We start from the raw sequence: 18,408 nt of genomic DNA on the forward strand, positions 1-18,408 counted from the left end.
CAGCACCCCCCTCTGTGGTTACGATGTAGAAGGGCGACCACATGGCATAGAACCTTGAAGGTTGCAACCGTCACTGTAGTAGCTAGGGTTACTACAGTGATTTACATCTTCCACAGAGGCCAATCAGTTGTCACATATCCATACTTACATTAAATATGCAAAATGTATTATAGCTGGAGTTCAGCTTTAATTGATGAATACAAAAGAAATCCTTCTGTTCAGCTACAAATATTCAACAGATAATGAAATGAAATCACTGAATTGTACAGGGTATTTGTAATCTAGAATAGCTGGCAGCTAGAAAAGAGGTTTGGGGTGTGTGTTTGTGGTGTTTTTTTTTATTATAATTTTTTTGTTTTATTTTTTATTTTTTGTATAACTTGCAGCACATTAATGTTCCTTATTTTAGACCACTGTCTCTGTATTTTTTTTGTTTCAATCCATTTTCTTCTGTGTATCACCTTCAGCAAAGCAAACGTCATAATTATCTTTCAGAGTATTCTGCTCTCAAATGTCTAAAAAATAAAACAGCCATGTTCCTGAAGGAAGGTGATTAGACGAGGATGTCTCTCAAATTGGATGACCTACGGATCACTTCACATAAAGTGCTGGCTCCAGCTTTTTATTTTATGTCATGGCTTGCTCATGTCACTTACCCAAACAAACTGACGCACTCGAACTGTAGGCTGATCTGTCTCCATCTGAGACATAAGAGGCTTGAAGACATGACTTATGTATACTAGCAGATGAGTTGGGTTGCTGTCTTTTCTAATATTAGAACTGTCATGAGATTTCTTCTGGCCAGTTGCTAACATTTTATTCAGACACTTGCTGTGTTGACAATAAAACCCTAAAGCTGGATCTTGGTGCATACTGAATGCTCCCCCAGGTACTGTAGCATCCAGTTAGATTTTTCAGCTTCACACCTCCTGAACACAGGAGAGCTCTGACATACATACTTCTTTCTGGCCATCCGCACATCTCACCAGTTGAGTGTCACTGTAAGCCCTTGTACACACGGTCGGAGAATCTGTCCGAATGTGTCCTATCGGACCGTGTCGTCGGATAATCCGACTGTGTGTGGTATGCATCGGACTGATTCCGTCGGACCCAATTTTCCAACATGTTGGAAATATTTCCCAACCAACTGGGCCGGTCAGACATACTCCGATCATGTGTAGAGAATTTTGATCGGACCAAGTGCCACGCATGCTCAGATCAAATTCCTACATCAAAGCTATTGGCTACTAGCCTGAATGTAGTCCCATTGTAACGAAATTACGTCATCACGTTCTGAAAGATCGGATTTTTCGCCAACTTTGTCCGACCGTGTGTATGCAACAGTTTCGGACAAGATCCGACGGGCAAAATCCGGGCTTAGAGGGGGGTCACCATTCATGATAAGGCCTTTACAAGGCTCCGGATGGGAGCGCAGGCAGATTACGGAGGATGGTTGATGGTATTTGCATGCCGGTATACCTCAGTACTTGGGGTTCCTCCGGTAATTGCAGAACATCTGAAGGTTTTTTTTTTTCTTAGTTTTTTTTTTTTTTTTGCAGTAAGGGCTCATTTTATATTTAGATTGTCCACATATGTTCACTATTTTGCTTGTTTATTAGTTCTTGCACCATAGAACTATATATTTACTATTCGTTCTAAAGCGTTATCAAACGTCATACACTAAGCAGAGTATAGTGTATGGCAGTGTATTTCTTAAAGCCAACATACTATATACTTGCCTATGCGAGGCAAAGCAAAATGCCATGTTTGCATTAACCCTTTTATGACTAAGCCGATTTCTGACATTTGGTGTTTACAAGTTAAAATCTTTTTTTGCTAGAAAATTACTTAGAGCCCCCAAACATTTTATATATATATATATATATATATAACAATCAAATGGCAATTGTTGCAATATTTTATGTTACACGGTATTTGTGCGCCAGTGTTTTAAACTCAACTTTTTGGGAAAAAGGCCAGTTTCATGAATTAAAAAAAAAAAAAGTATAGTTATCCCAATTTTTTTGCATAATGTGAAAGATGATGTTACACCAAGTAAACAGTTAACAAATATGTCACACTTTATAATTGCCCATACTTGTGGAATGACAACAAACTATGGTACCTAAAAAAAAAAATCTCCATAGGCGACGCTTTCCGTTTTTTTTTTTAATGGTTACCAGGTTAGAGTTACAGAGGAAATCCAATGCTAGAATTATTGCTCTTGCTCTGACGATCGCAGCAATACCTCACATGTGTGATTTGAACACCGTTTACATATGTGGGCGTGACTTCCGTATGCGTTTTCTTTGCTGCGTGAGCTCGTGGGGACAAGGGCGCTTTAAAATAATTTTTTTATTTTATTTCTTTTGATATTATTGTGTTTTAAAAAAAAAAAGATTTGATCACTTTTTTTGCTGTCACAAGGAATGTAAACATCCCTTGTGCCAGTAATAGGTGGTGACAGGTACGCTTTATGGAGGGATCGGGTGTCTAAAAGACCTCCGATCCCTCCTTTGCACTTCAAATTGTTCAGATCGTGGTAAACGGCGATTCTGAATACTGTATATATTTTTTTTTTAAATCCGGCGCCATTGGCAACCGAGTAAACAGGAAGTGACATTGTGAGGAAGAGGTTAAAGGAGTTCTATAGTCACAGCACACACTTTTTCAATTTAAAACAGCACTGTAATGACAAAAACAATAGTTATATTTGACAATCCAATATAAACCTAACTGAAAATCTCTTTTCATACCGTGCGATCTCTCTGCTCGCCATCTCTTTTCACAACTTCCTGGATTCCCTGCATGCTTTGCAGCGTCTCTTCTGCTGTATACTTGTGTAGTTCAGAAGGCAGGCTCTGTGAAATGTTTGACACAGCAGTGCCCTTTTTCAGGGCATAGCGAATGTGTCTCACAGAATTCAAGGAGATATACCGTATGTGTGGGGATCTTCACAATGTAAGTTTATATACCTTAAGAGTGTTATGGTTAATAGGAGTAGGCTAGAAATAACTGAAATAGAGCGTGGAAATTATGCTTTTACATTGTGACCACAGATACGCTTTACTGCCTCTTCTCAGCAGTACATACTTTTTTTTTTGTTCTTTTTTGCCACCGCTTCATTCAGCTGTGTTAAAGAGAAAAGGAAGTCCCATGGAAGCTCTGAGTCACTGTAAGCCCCCGTACACATTCGGACATTCCGACGGGAAAATGTCCGATCGGACAGCGTTGTAGGATAATCCGACTGTTTGTGGGCTCCATCTGACTTTTTCCACCAGAATTTCCGACCAACAAAGTTTGAGAGCGGGATATCAAATTTTCCAACAACATGATGCGATTGGACTTTGTCCGATCGTTTGTAGAGAATATTCCGATCAGACAAAGTGCCACGCATGCTCAGATCAAATTACGAGACCAAAGCTATTGGCTACTAGCCTGAACGTAGTCCCGTCCTAACGAACGAATGTCATCACATTCTGAACGATCGGATTTTCCAACAACTTTGTCCAACCATGTGTATGCAACACCAGTTTCGGACAAAATCCATCTGAAAAAATCCAACAAATTTTGTGGTCGGAATGTCCGACCATGTGTACAAGGGCTAAGACGAGTGAATGCAGAACTGAAGACTTCCCTGGCTTCCATGTCCCATGGTGCTACTCCTTCCCCCTGCAGCTGTCCAACAACATAACTAACAAGGAGACGCTCCCCTCTTTCTCTGCATTCATCTGGCTGCTGCTTGTTTTGGGCAAGTGTTTGGAGCCAAGACAAGTGCTGGTTATGTTTAATTCATGGACAATGGACAAGTGCCAGCTATCAAGCAGCTGTCTCCTTGGGGACAGATCACTGAAGTTTTTCTTTAAAGCGGGATTCCGCTGCGGTTTTGTTTTTTTCTTACCTGTGTCACTGGTGGGCGATTCCTACCGTCTCTTAGCAGTCACGATCGGCGTGTTTTTGACCCCCCGGCGTGACGATTTTATTGCAATGGGAAACTTTTAAAAAAGCAGTCCGGCGGTTTCCATTTTTACTGTGGGCATCTGAAGCCCACAGGCATTTACTTCCTGTATGCGATGACGCTGGGCTCCCAGCATCCACCGCTCCATCTCGCGCATGCTCACTGATAGCAGTGAGCAGCGCTGTAAATGTTTCTGGTTGCCATCAACCAAAATGGCAATTTCGGACACGCCCTCGTCACGTGACCGGCGTCCTCCTTCCGAAATCTCACGAGATTTCGGCATTACTATGTCCCCCATGGATTCTTGGGAAATAGCTAAGAAATTTCCCAGGGACCATTGCGAGGACGATAACCACGCCTACTCCCACGGGAGGACAAGCCCGGAAGTCGGCACAAACACCACAAATATAAGGTAAGTACTGAATAATATTTTATTTCAATGTTCATTACTGTAACTATGTTAACATGCGATTTGGATAAGAAGAAGATAAAATTTTAGGTACAAAACCGCTTTAAGTTAGGTTCCCCAACTGTTATTGTCCTCCCTTACCACTATCGTCTTCTGTGCTTAGGGAGGCATGTGGAGGATTAAAGAATGCTTTTACTAGGGCTACTGCTTCAATTCGTTTAGAGGTGGAAGTTGTGTTAATGGGTATGGTCTTCTTACACCACGCCTTACACAAGGCTTAATTATGATTTTTAGTGGAGTTAAAACCCGATTCTAGGCCAAGCCTTTTCTTTTTGTCACGTTCTGAATGAAGTGAAGAGGACATGCAACCTCTATCCTGGTTTCATTGCTTGGGCCTCATTTACACAGGCACTGAGGCCAATAGACTGTAAATGGGCCATTTGTTCTTGTGGCTTAAACGGCCAGATGCTATGTGCAGGTAAACCATGTAGGTGGTGACACAATGGCTGCATGGATACAACCATGTCCTAATCTTACATGGGTGAGCGAACCCAAATGTAGACTGTGTGGGCCTCCTTGCCTATGTGAAAGAGGCCTTCCTATCCTGTCTGACACCTGTGTAAAGTAAGAATAGAGGGAAACTGGAGCCAAAAACTGCAATAAAGAATGACTGTTCCTTTCTTTGTTTAGTACTAAAATGTTTTGCCAGGAGTTTGAGCACCTGAAACTACACATGCCCCTGTTTGGTTTCATCGCTAAATTTTCTTTCTCGTCATTGGCTCCAGAGGAACAGATCTCACTGTGTATTTTGTGACCGTTTTCAGAGGTGTTCTCTGCACCAAAATGTTTTGTGAGTTTGGTTTTATGACAAGGGCAGTAAGTAAGGGAACAAGCGATTTGCTCATAGCAATCAGACGGACTACTTATTGTAGTCTCTCCCCAAGGGATATGGTATGTAAAATTTAAACCTGCTTGGTTTCTTTGTATAATGGATAGTCTTCATCGTTCTACTTGAATCAGCTGTGCTTATTTTTTAATTGCTGTATGAAGGAAACCGCAATAAAATGTAGCCTGCAAATAACATCTTGCACATGATTAGATATATACTATAGGTTTTAGGTGCAGTAATCGTATGTGGCCTTTTCCTGAGCATGTTGGGAATCGCAATTGTTCTGTAAGGCTAAGTAACTGTGCCTTCAGCGTTATTTTTAGCAATAGAAGATATGTACGTTTACTAATACTCTAGAGGGACCTTCAATCTGGAGTTTGTTAATTACACTGCAATTTCTTCATTCAATGCAAAAGGAGTTCTGTCCGCTACAGGGTTTGGTATTGTAGCCAGCAAGCCTGTGTGCTAGAAGTGTTAAAATACATTTTTATTTATTTTTTGTTGCCCAGAAATAATTTGCAACAGTGTGTGCCACCTATTCCTTTGGGATTTTGCTTGGGCTGTGGCAGGTCTGGGTTAAAGTTTGAATGCTAATCTAGGTTTCCTTTTTGAACCAAAGGCATCAGGTTAGAGTAGTGCACAGAAATGATGTGTCAATTTAGTGATTTAACCACTTCAATACCGGGCACTTAGACACCTTCCTGCCCAGACCAATTTTGAGCTTTCAGCAATGTCGCACTTTAAATGACAATTGCGCAGTCATGCTACACTGTACCCAAATGAAATTTTTATCATTTTCTTCCCAGAAATAGAGCATTATTTAGGTGGTATTTGATCACCTCTACGGTTTTTATTTTATAGTATTTCATTCATTCAATAAAAAAAGACCAAAATTTTTTTTTGTTTCAGTTTCAAAACTTTGTAAGTACGTTTTCTCCTTCATTGATGGGCACTGATAAGGTGGCACTGATGAGGTGGCATTGATGGGCACTGATTGTGGCACAGATAGGTGGCACTGGGCGACACGGATGGACACTGATAGCTGGCACAAATTGGCACGGATTGGCATGGATAGGGGGCATGAATGGGCATGGATAGGTGGCACAGATGGGCACGGATGGGCACTGATAGGTGGCACAGATGGGCACTCATAAGCAACATTGTATTGCATTGTTTTGTACTGATGGCTGCCAATCAGTGCCAAACAATGCATGCCAATCAGTCATGCCCATTGTGGGCACTGATTGGCATCCATTGTGGGCACTTACTGGCATCCCTGGTGGTCTAGGGTGGCATACCTGGTGCTGGGCATCCCTCGTGATCTGGTGGCGTCCCTGGTGGTCCAGTGTGGGCATCCTTGGGGGGGCTGTGCTGATAATCGATCAGCACAGACCCCACCCCCCCCGTCAGAGGAGCAGCCGATCGGCTCTCCTCTACTCGCGTCTGACAGATGCAAGTGAGGAAAAGCCGATCACCGGCTCTTCCTATTTACACTGTGATCAGCCGTGATTGGACGTCCTATGACGTCCGGTCAGGATTTTGAAACCACTGTCATTTGAGTATTGGCGGTGGCAAGTGGTTAAATACCTTCTGAAAGCTTCTCCTCCCCCCAGTTCTTATGCAGCTGAGAACAGAGGGAGTATGATCACTTCTAAAAAAAAAAAAAAAAAGGGGGGGGGGGGGGAGGGAGGTATTTAGTTTGTGTGTGTTCTTTTTTTTTTTAATAGCTATACAAAAATTTTTTTGCATTTTTAATTTCTATTTTATACAAAATGGGTTGTTTTACCAGGTGATCGTTTATAATTACTTTAAGGGAGATTCTCCCAGTGTAATGCTTCCATGTAACCCTTCCTTTAGTCTATCCAACATTTAAAAAAAAAAGTTTATTATATTATTATTAATTATTATTCATTTACTTTTGCATTTGACAAAATACAAATGGTATTATAAGCTACCTTGGTACTTGTTATTATTTGAACTTGTGACCAGTGCATTGTTAATAACTTTATGAAGCAGCTATTCAGTCAGAGATGTATTTGCCATGAAGAACTAGTGGGCCGTGCCTTCTAATATGTTGGGTCACTTATGGACAATTATGGGCAGCAGCTCATCTTTTCTCCATTATTGATTTACTATGCGTTATTCTGCACTGTGCCTTTGTGTGGAGGTGGCCATCTTGGTTGAGGTTTTGTACTTCTGCAGGTCAGAGCCTCCAGTAAAAAGAACAGTGAGCAGCATTACACAATAGTGATGTCACAAAGCTTAATGTAGTCTTCTGAGACTGGCAGTCGGAAGCATACAATGCAACTCTCACACTGTAGGCACAGGAGTACCTTTGCACACTCAAATTAAGTATACTTCTTTTTTTTTTTCCCCTAGTAGTTAATGCCTTCACAGCCTGCTCTAAAATGTAAAGTGTTGGCTGGAGCTGGTGCTAAGGAGAGCTGTGATTCTCTCTTGGGTTCTCACTGATTTGGGTCTAACAGACATTTGCTGGGTGCGAGCACTATCCTAAGGAGAAGGTTTTAAGAGCAGCAAGGAATTACTGGTGCAAAGGGAGGACTCTTTTACAAAGGAACTGTCCTCTTCCCCTAAAAGGGAAAGGAGTCCGTGACCATTTAAATACTTAAAGGGGTTGTAAAGGTTCGTTTTTTATTTTCTAAATGGGTTCCTTTAAGCTAGTGCATTGTTGGTTCACTTACCTTTTCCTTCGATTTCCCTTCTAAATGTTTTTTTTTCTTTGTTTTCTTTGTCTGAATTTCTCACTTCCTGTTCCTCCTCGGTAAGCTGTTCTGGCTGACTAAACACCGCTCGGATGATGGTGTTAAGTTTACTGAGGAGAAACAGGAAGTGAGAAATTCAGACAAAGAAAAAAAAACATTTAGAAGGGAGATCGAAGGAAAAGGTAAGTGAACCAACAATGCACTAGCTTAAAGGAACCTATTTAGAAAATAAACTAAGCTTTACAACCCCTTTAAGAATTCATGACAAAACGTTGAAGTCAGCACAGAAAGGCATCTGTTATCTTTGGATGGCTTCACACTGATCCGATGCCGTTTGGCCGCAATGTAGTGTACCCGTGGTTTTCGCGCAGGTTAGCTGTGCTTTCCCATGGATTTCTAATTTGTCCCATGCTTTTGGTTTTCTGAATGTGCACAAAAACCACGGGGCATAGTATAAGTTTATGGGAAAGCACAGTTAACCTGCACAAAAACCGTGGGTACACTACACTGCAGCCAAAGGGCAGCTGATCAGTGTGTAAGCGCCCTTTGTCTAGGCCAGGGTTCAGATTGTGGCCCTTTGCTTTTATTTATCTGGCCCTTGGAGCACTATTTCTTGCACTGATACCAACAATGGAGCATAATTCCCCTCATTGACACCAATGAAGGGGGACGATTCCTCCCAATGAGACCAACGATGGGGCACAATTCCTCCCAATGACAGCCACCATGAGGCCCAATGATGGGGCACAGTTCCTCCCACTGACACCAATGATAGGGCACAATTTCTCCCAATGACAATAACAATGGGGCCAAAAACTCCATTGATGGAATACAATGCCTCCCAATGACACCATTAATGGAAACACAATTCCTCCTAATGACACTAACACGGTGGCACAATTTTTCCCAATGACACCAATGATGGGACTCAATTCCTCCCATTGACACCAATGATGGGACTCAATTCCTCCCATTGACACCAATGATGGGACACAATTCCTCCCACTAACATGAAGATGGGATATTGTTTTCAACCACTGACGTCCAGACCTTTTCTACTCTCGGTGACCACATTCTGCCCCCCCAATCTGAAGAACGGTAAACTGGCCCTTTAGTTTAGAATGTTTTGAGACCCCTAGTCTAGGCCAATTGATTGTATAAATAAAGACCTGTGTTTAACATTCGACTTTAGTTGAATATTATTATTAGTGCAGATCTGATTTTACTTAGTAAGGGATTTTTTTTTTTTTAAATAAAATAACTAATTGAATTAATTTTTACACACCTTTTCTTTTTTAATTGCTGTTATTACAATAGTTAAAAACTGCAGTATATGAAGTTAAGCCAGGCCAGATCGTGTATCACATCAGTGGTTCTCCATGAACTTACTGCTGCATGAAAATAGCTGACTGGCCTGTGCTTTGTCACAGTGTCCTTTGTTCAGCATTGCTTGTTTCTCCAACTCAACGTCATAAACTCTTCATGCGTAGATATCCCTCCAATATCCAGTGTAGGTCATGTCTCTTGAATGATACTGCTGTGAGAAAAAGGAACTGATTTCCTAATAAATTACAACAAACCAGGTACCCCATGAATGGCCACTGCTGAACCTAAGCATAAAAACGTTCAAGTAAATGTATTCCTCAATAGCTACAAAGACTATAAATCCACTTTGTGTGCACCAAATACATTTACAAACCCAGATATTAACTTGTAAATATAGCAGTAATGTCATCACTGTGCTGTACATGTCCTGCGGAGAAAGCAGAGCTGAGGGAGGGACCGAGCAGATCCCACCCACTACAGGCTACCTGCAGAAAACTACAGGAAGGGCGGAGACCAGACCAATCACAACGTGAGAACAGCAGGGACAGGTCTTTATTACAGGAAGCTCCTTCACAGAGGCAAATTTCCACACAGGATTACTGCACAGATCTGGAAGAAATGCACAAAGCACATCAAGATTCAAGATAGAATACACACGCCTCTTGTACTTTGACAATATTTGCTTAACCTGGAGTTCCTCTGCCTAGTCTTAGAATATCCTTGTGCTGCTCTGCACATTTGTCTGCTGCTCCATGAATGCCAACACCATCTATGAGTCTGTGCTCATGGGGGTCATTGCTGGCTTTACTCAGTGCTCTGCTGTGTGTGAGCCTTTACCATCGGCCGCTCTGTCATCATGTAAATGAGAGGCTGTTTAGTAAGGCTGGCCATACACGGTTCAAATCTCGGCTGGTTCAGCAGGAACCAGCTAAGATTTGAACCATTAATGGGCAGGCTGAATGTACCAAGTTGATTGATCAACTTGGGTACAACCAGCCTGCTACGCTTTATGTACTATGTAGATCTGAGAGAGCCTGTCCTGGAGCCTAGGGGACACCAATTTGCACGTTTCCAGAGCCTCCTCCCATTCCTCGTCTGTCAGAGCACCCACATCGCCCTCCCAGCGGGACTTGAGAGCATACGCTAGTCTCGCCGAGACGGGGGCCGTAAGCATACCATAGAAGCACGAGATTAGCTTGTTGGGATCAGTATCCTTCACTATGGCGACAATAGGATTGGGAGCAGGCCGAGGCAATGACTGCGAAAATTGTGCTCTAAGTGCATGCTGAACCTGTAGGTATTGAAATAACATAGTGTTTGGAACATTAAATTCCTCCTGTAGTGCCCGAAATGTTTTAATAACACCCTGGTGAATTAGGTGGTGTAGGTAGTATATTCCCCTCGATACCCATAGCTGTATACCCTGGAGCTTTTGGAGTTCCGGCAAATGTTTGTTATGCCAAAGTGGGGTATAGTCATTCGGCGATGCCACATTCAGTTTAGTGGATGCCAGATCCCAAATCCTTCTGTAATGAAAGAGCATGGAATGTTTACCTGGCTCCATGGCAGAGTTCCCCGCTCCTGTCGAGATAGCCGCAATCGGGTCATCTGCAATTTGTGCCCAAGTGGGGCATAGAAGAGTTAGAAAACGTTGTTTATCAGTCTTGTCTATGTGGAAGAGTTGAGACAGTTGTGAGGCAACATAGTAAAGATTCAGATCTGGAAGAGCCATGCCCCCCATATCAGTCGGGCTTTTCAAAGCCTGCCAAGCAAGCTTGTGTCTAGCAGTTCCCCACACAAAGGGCCTAAGGAGACTTTCAAGGGATTTAAAGTATTTCAATGGCAAATATACCGGGGCATGCCACAGCACATACAATAGTTTAGGTAATAGGACCATTTTAATCAGATTAACTCGTCCCCAAACCCCTAGGGGGAGACGGGACCAGGCCTGAATCTTGGTACGTACCAGGGCAAACAATGGTTCTACATTCAACACAATGTAATCAGCTGGGTTCCTAGAGACATAGACCCCCAAATATTTAATAGTGCCAACTCGCTGAAGAGGCAGACTGGCCTAAGACTCTGACTGTGGAAAACTGTCAATAGGTAAAATTTGGGATTTTTCCCAGTTTATGCGGAGACCGGAAAAGCTACCGAACCATTCTATCATGTGGAGGGCCTTTGCAAGGGAAGGGCCAGAGTCCGCTAGGTATAGCAGCGTATCATCAGCGTATAGACTGATTTTCTCGATGAGTTGACCCATCGCCAGTCCCCTGATCTCAGGGTCGGCCCGAATCGCCACCGCTAAAGGTTCAGCCGCCAAGGCATATAGTAGCGGGGACAGTGGGCACCCCTGTCTGGTACCCCTACCGAGGCCAAACGCCCGGGAAGACCATCCATTCGCCACCACCTTAGCCGTTGGGTGATGGTACAACAGTCTCACCCACCGAACAAAGTTCGGGCCGAAGCCGTAACCCGCTAGACACTTCCATAAATACTCCCATTCTACTGAGTCAAATGCTTTAGCCGTGTCAAGTGACACTACCACGCGCTCACCCATCTCCTCATGTGTTGCCTGAAGGTTTATATATAGCCTACGCAGATTGAACAATGTATTCCGCCCCGGCATAAAGCCCGCCTGGTCAGCCTGAATCAGACCGAGGATCACTACGTTCAATCTGGTAGCAAGTATTTTGGCCAGAATCTTAACATCTACCTGTAATAGGGATATTGGGCGGTAGGATTCCGGGAAACCCGGATCTTTTCCAGGTTTGGGAATCAAAACTATCGTTGCCTCCCTCATAGACGGAGGCAATGTTAGCGTGTCAAAAAGATTCCTATAAAGGTCGAGAAGCCTAGGCACCAGCATGTCTTGGTAACGGGAATAAAATTCAATGGGAAGACCATCTGACCCTGGTGACTTGGATTTTGCAAATCCCGCAATAGCTTCTACTATTTCATCGGTGGTCAGGGGGGCCTCCAGAGCCTGCACCTGCTCCTCCGTAACCTGAGGGAGGGAAACCTGAGCCAAAAAACGGTCCATCGGGGTGGTGTCGTTTGAGACTGTAGTAGTGTATAAGTCCGCAAAAAAGTCCCGAAACCTCTCTGTTACCGCAGAAGGGTCCGTGACGATCTCATCACCCTGACCCTGCAAAGAAATAACAACCGGGGGTCTGTCTTCCCTGTGGACCAAATATGCCAGCAACTTACCAGCCCTTTCTCCGGATTCAAAATATTTTTGTTTGGAAAAAAAAGTTTCTGTCGGGCCTTGTCATGGTGCAGCTGAGAAACCACTCTCGACTGTAATCTAAGGGCATCTGCATTTGCCGTAGACGGGTCATCGACGTAGGTGCGTTCCCTGGAACTCAATTCTGCTTCAGCCTCAACAATAACAGTGGCCGAGTCAGCCTTGAGTTTATTAATGCGGGCAGTCAGTACCGATCGGGCGTGTAATTTAAACGTGTCCCACACTGCCGGAACTGATGCCGTGTGGTCATTATTCTCAAAAAACGTTTTCCATTCCGTCTCAATAGTGTCATCATCGGGCAGTAATGTCAGCCAGAACGGATTCAGTCGCCACGCCCGCGGGGGTCTATCTAGGGGTACGTCAAGCACTACAGAGTAGGGGCTATGGTCCGAAAGTAGTCTGGGGCAAAACAATACTTCCTTAAGTCTGGGAGTGAGTTTAGATATTAGTATAAAGTCAATCCGGGAAAGAGAACCGTGTGTGGGTGAGAAGCATGAATACTCCTTCTTTTGAGGAAATTTGTATCTCCAAGTGTCCACAAGGTGAACGGTGGTTATAAGCCTGGACAGCCTAGTGGACCCAGCTTGCCCCATCATCAGTTCAGGGGGCTTGAGCCTATCAAGAGAAGGGTTAAGTGTAGTATTGAAATCCCCCAGCCAGACAACAGGAACCGCCTGGTGTCTGGACATAAAAGACAGTCCTTCAACCACCAACGTCATGTTAAATGGGGGGGGGATATAAAAAGCCATAATAAGGTAGGGTTCCCCATAGAGTTTAGCATGTAAAAAAACAAACCTGCCCTGTGGGTCAGTAAGAATTTCGCAAAGTTCAAATTGGACAGACTTAGCTACAAGTACCGAAACCCCCCGCGAATGAGACGTGTAGGTGGAGTGAAATGCCCACCCAATCCAAGGGCGTTTGAGGGCCATCTGCAGTCCACCCTCTACATGCGTCTCAACCAGAACCATCACCTCCGCCCTTTGTTTTTTGAGGAACGTGAAGGCTGCCGCGCGCTTAAATTTGTCACGCAGGCCCCTCACGTTCCAGGTAATAAACCGTATAGACGCCATATGGATACATAGAAAGTAACAAGTGCAGGCAACCCACCTCCAAACAGCCCTCCCATAAACGCACCCCAAAGCAGTTGTGCTAGGCCAAGCCCGAGCAGGGGCTTCATAGACAGCAGTAGTAAAAAACATTCAGGGAAAGCAACACTTAATTTAGATACATACTCCAACACATTTATAGTAACCTTCTGCATGGAAACCCCAACCAACTCACCCCCCTCCCCCCACCCTACCCTGCACCAACCCCAACTCGTGCGGGTATATTCCCTGAAAAACCAAACACGCCTGGCTGGGAAAACCAGTTTCATGAAATCAATAAAACATTTAAGAACATTAAGTCTGAGAGAGGGCTGTGGCCACCGGTACCAGAGGGCAAGGTAAAATAGAACCCCCTGTATAGTGGTACACAGTGTTGAACAAGAAAAAGTGTCTGTTGCTGTCCAGCCCCGGTGACCATCTCCCTCATAGCAAAAGAAAGGCCCAGCAGACAGTGGAGCAGTCTTCCGCTGCACCGTGCAATTAGACCGTAGGTCCAACATGTCTCCCCTTGCTCCGGGAGAAAAAAGAATAAGAAAAAAAAAAAGTGTAAACCAAAAAAGTTTTGAAATAAAGCAAACAGGAATGTACTGCAGAAAGGGTCCCTCATCAGGGACACTAGACAAAAAAGGGGAAAAAGTTGATGCATATACGTTGACACCAGCAGCATGTGCATATGTTCCAGATTCAAGAAGTTCAGCAGGTCACCCTGCAGTAAGAGTCTAAAGAGAGAGAACATACGCCCCGGATGCAGGCACCCTGAGCAAAAATAGAACAGTACAAAAAGATCAGGCAATCTGTCGCAGTTCCAGGAGCCCAGGGGTGAGATAAGAAAAGTGGTAGCTTACATGTCCCAAGGAGTCTCAGGCGGCTCCATCTCGAGGCGCCCTGCGTTCCAGCCATGCTATGACCTCTCTGGGTTGTTCAAAGAAGAGCGCCCGGTCCCCTGCCTCCACCCTGAGGCGCGCAGGGAAAAGCATAGAGTATTTCACTTGCTGTGCACGCAATAATCGTTTGGCCTCCATGAAACCCTGCCGGCGTTTCTGGACGTCCGTGGAAAAATCAGGGAATATTGCAACTTTAGTAATGCCCACCGGGATATTACCCTTTTCCCGGGCCATGCGGAGGGCAGCATCTCTGTCCTTATAGTTCAGGAGTTTTGCAATAAAGGTGCGTGGAGGTGCACCCTGAGGTGGAGGCCTGGCAGGCATGCGATGCGCGCGTTCAACCGCCAGCATGGGGGAGAAAGCCTCTCGGCCATAGGTACTTATCAGCAATTGCTCCAGAAAAGTTGTGGGGTCCTTACCTTCAGCCCCCTCCGGAAGACCAATCAGTCGGATATTGCATCTGCGTATGCGGTTTTCCATTTCGTCCTGTTTAGTAATCAGGAGGTCTATTTGCTTCTGCATGTGGTCAGTGTAATTTTGCAGAGGTGAGAGAGCATCTTCCACATGGCTGATACGGGTCTCAGTGTCCCTCACCCGGTCCCGCAGCTTCTGGAAATCTTGTCTTAATAAAGAAATGTCCATTTGCACCTCCTCAATCTGGGATGTAAGGGACGTGCGGCATAATGTAATTGCTTCAAGAAGCGTGTCTGTGTCTCCCGCCACACGCGGCCCTCTCGGTTCCTCCGCGCCGCCATGTTCCTCCCCCTCCTCACTCACATGTCGGCGGTACTGGGACAAACGTGCCGCCGCTGAGCGCTGAGATTTTGAGGGAGACATATGCTCCGGACTGAAGGGATGCCTGCCAGAAGTATTAAGGTGAGTATCGGTGCTGTGGTGTCACAGGATCAGCATGGGAGACAGGATTCCTCGGCGGAGCTCCGGAGACACGCGTCCTACTCCATGCAGGTACAGGCCACGCCCCCCACAACCAGCCTGCTAAAGCTGCTAGCGATAATCACTGGCGTCTCCCGCCTGCCTCCTCCCTGCTAGGAGAAGACAATTGCTGATTCCCCTGTCAGCACTGTCTTTGTTCATGGGGGAACTGTGCAAATTTCTTTCCTGCAACCCATGGTTGCAGGAAAGAAATTTGCACCGTGTATGGCCGACCTTGGCCTCAAACATAAATTATACCAGGGAGTACTACATAGTGATCTGGGTGACAGCTTTGTTGGGGCTGCTGATCACATCCAGAATGGCGGTACCCAGCACTAGTCTTCAGCCTGATCAGTGTCATAATGTAATCCGTAATTGCAGGGAGATCACACAAAACATGTTGATTTGAGATGTAATCATATGGGAAGATTGTTGTTGAGTTTTAATAGAATAGGCTCTCTTTCCGGTGTTCATCATGTCACCACGTACGCCACCCCCAACCATAGAAATCCACTGCTCCGCATCTTACAAATTCCGCAAATAGGAATCGTACTGCACATGCACAGAAGAGAGGAGGACAAAAACACAGCTGGATTACATGGAACATTAACAATAATCTACATGCTAAAATAAGCACTTTTCTTCTTCTGACTTGGTTTTTGCTTCCCAGCATACTGAATTGCATTGGAGAGAACAGTGGTTGAATGTAGTAGATATTATTGCTATGAGTTCTGTTGACAGATCTAGTTCTAGTTATCTTACAAGGTTGTAGAGCACTTTACATGAACACCATGAGAGCAGTTGGATCATTGCCTACATGTCCAACCCAGCCTTCTAATGTCTATGGATGGCCATAGTCCTATGTAAACTTGCTAAATAAACGGAACCCCGGAATGAGAAAATATTGCCTAAAGGCGTGTGTATTTAAATAAATCTTGGAGGGATTTGTGTATTGCAGATTTTTACAATGGTCCAATGTGAAACCTTCTGAATCCCTTGACCCTCCCTTTCAGACTGTAAGCTCTAACGAGCAGGGCCCTCTGATTCCTCATGTATTGAATTGTATTGTAAGTGTACTGTCTGCCCTCATGTTGTAAAGCGCTGCTCAAACTGTTGGCACTATATAAATCTTGTATAATAATAATCTGTGTAGGAACTTACTTTAATAAAGACCAGCCATTGCTGTTCTCTCTTCTTGTACAGGGTAGCAGGCCTTGTATTTGCCACCTCCTGTAGTAAGAAGCCTGTAATGGGTGGGCCTCGCTGGGTCCCTCTCTGCCTCTGTGCCTAGGCTATACACGGCACAGTGATGATGTCACCTCCACGTTTGCCAGGTAATACCTAGGTTTGCAAATGCATTTTATTGCACGTGAAGTGGATTTAATTCCTTGGTGGCTATTGAGGATAATGAAAATGTTGTGCCCAGACTTCAGTTAGCCTCTTAAATCCCAAACTTTAAATATATTAGCGCAATATTATGTCGTAGATGAGTGACAGTGGTGGATTATTTTTATACATTTGTTTTTTTTTTGCTCTGAAATCTTTATTTCTTTTGCTATTCAAGTCAATTATAGTTGTCTTGTAAATGATAAACTCGTACTGACAGCAGTCTCACGGGCGCATTAATTATATTTTCATTGTGTTTTATATATATATATATATATATATATATATATATATATATATATATATATATATATTTATTTTTATTGTGTTTTATTTATTTATATATGCAAATTTTAAACCATAATGAAAAATGAGAAAATATATAATTGTTATTATAGTTAATATTTTGTCTTCCTTAGGACACAGGCTGAGATGGCCCACACTTGCCGGGGAACCATTAATCTGTCTACAGCTCACATTGACACAGAAGACTCCTGCAACATTGTTCTTTCCAATGGTGGGCGGACATACCATCTCAAGGCAAGCTGTGAAGTGGAAAGGCAGAGATGGGTCACTGCTTTGGAGTTGGCCAAAGCCAAGGCTATCCGCATGATGAACAACCAGTCAGGTAGAGTCCTTCACAGAGCTCAGAGGAAATACAGATCCAGCTTCCATTACGTGTTGTTTGTTTTGGGGTGTTTTTTGTTTTGTTTTGGGGTGTTTTTTTTACCCAAGGACTTCATGCCAGAGGCATTATCATGCATATTGCACAGGTGAAATGTATGATCATGAAAAAAAGTCATTATTGTCTATACAATAAATTCACACTAATGCATTGCATTCAGGGGAAAAATACCACATGCTGCAATTTGGGTGACCTGCAGTTTGCTATTAAATGCATGTCAATACAATGCACCTGAATGCATTCATTCTAGTGTGAGCCCTGTAGTACATTTCCTTAGATTCCCCATAAAAAGCAGTCAGACATGGAGGAACATGACAACCGCCCACAGGGCATCCGATATTCCAATTGATGCGGAAACTTTCAGGATCAGCTTTTATTTGACCCACTGGGGGATGACTTTGCACACAATAGAGAGCTGCTAGAGAGGTAATCTGCAGTGGTTTCCCCTCCCGCAGGTGCCCCTTCTTGTTCTGTAGGGGGCAGTGTGGTGCACGATTCAATGCATCACACAGCTTCTTTTTTTTCTCACTGAACTTTATTACTGTATAGTAATACACTTCATTTATGCTGCCATGTGGTTCTGTACATTGTGCTGCAATTAAAATGCAGCATATCTGCATTTTGTTGCAGTGTGAATTGGACACACAAAAAATAATGTTTTTCTGTGTGTCCTTGTGGGGACAGGGTCCCCACACTACATGTGACTTCACCCTCCACACAAGGCTGTGGACTTACTCACCTGTTTGCTCCATCAGCTTGGCATTCAGCATAACTGATGACAGAGAGGTAAGTACAAACAAACATGTTTTTTACTACTTTCTACTACAAAAAAGAAAAATTATACATTTGTTATTTGATCAAT

At 43.8% G+C, this 18,408-nt stretch overlaps 1 protein-coding gene across 1 annotated transcript in view; it reads left to right on the forward strand.

The window, feature by feature from the left end:
• The window catches only part of OSBP2 (oxysterol binding protein 2), a 399,907-nt gene that overhangs the window by 57,120 nt on the left and 324,379 nt on the right, over positions 1 to 18,408 (forward strand). Inside the window, exon 2 of the mRNA XM_077462100.1 lies at positions 17,281 to 17,489. Coding sequence (XP_077318226.1) covers positions 17,281 to 17,489 — 209 coding nt within the window. The remainder of the gene's footprint in view (positions 1 to 17,280; positions 17,490 to 18,408) is intronic.

This window comes from Lithobates pipiens, unplaced genomic scaffold (genome assembly GCF_037356315.1).
Source record: "Lithobates pipiens isolate NorthernLeopardFrog02 unplaced genomic scaffold, aLitPip1_a1.2 Scaffold_3, whole genome shotgun sequence".
Lineage (NCBI taxonomy): Eukaryota > Metazoa > Chordata > Amphibia > Anura > Ranidae > Lithobates > Lithobates pipiens.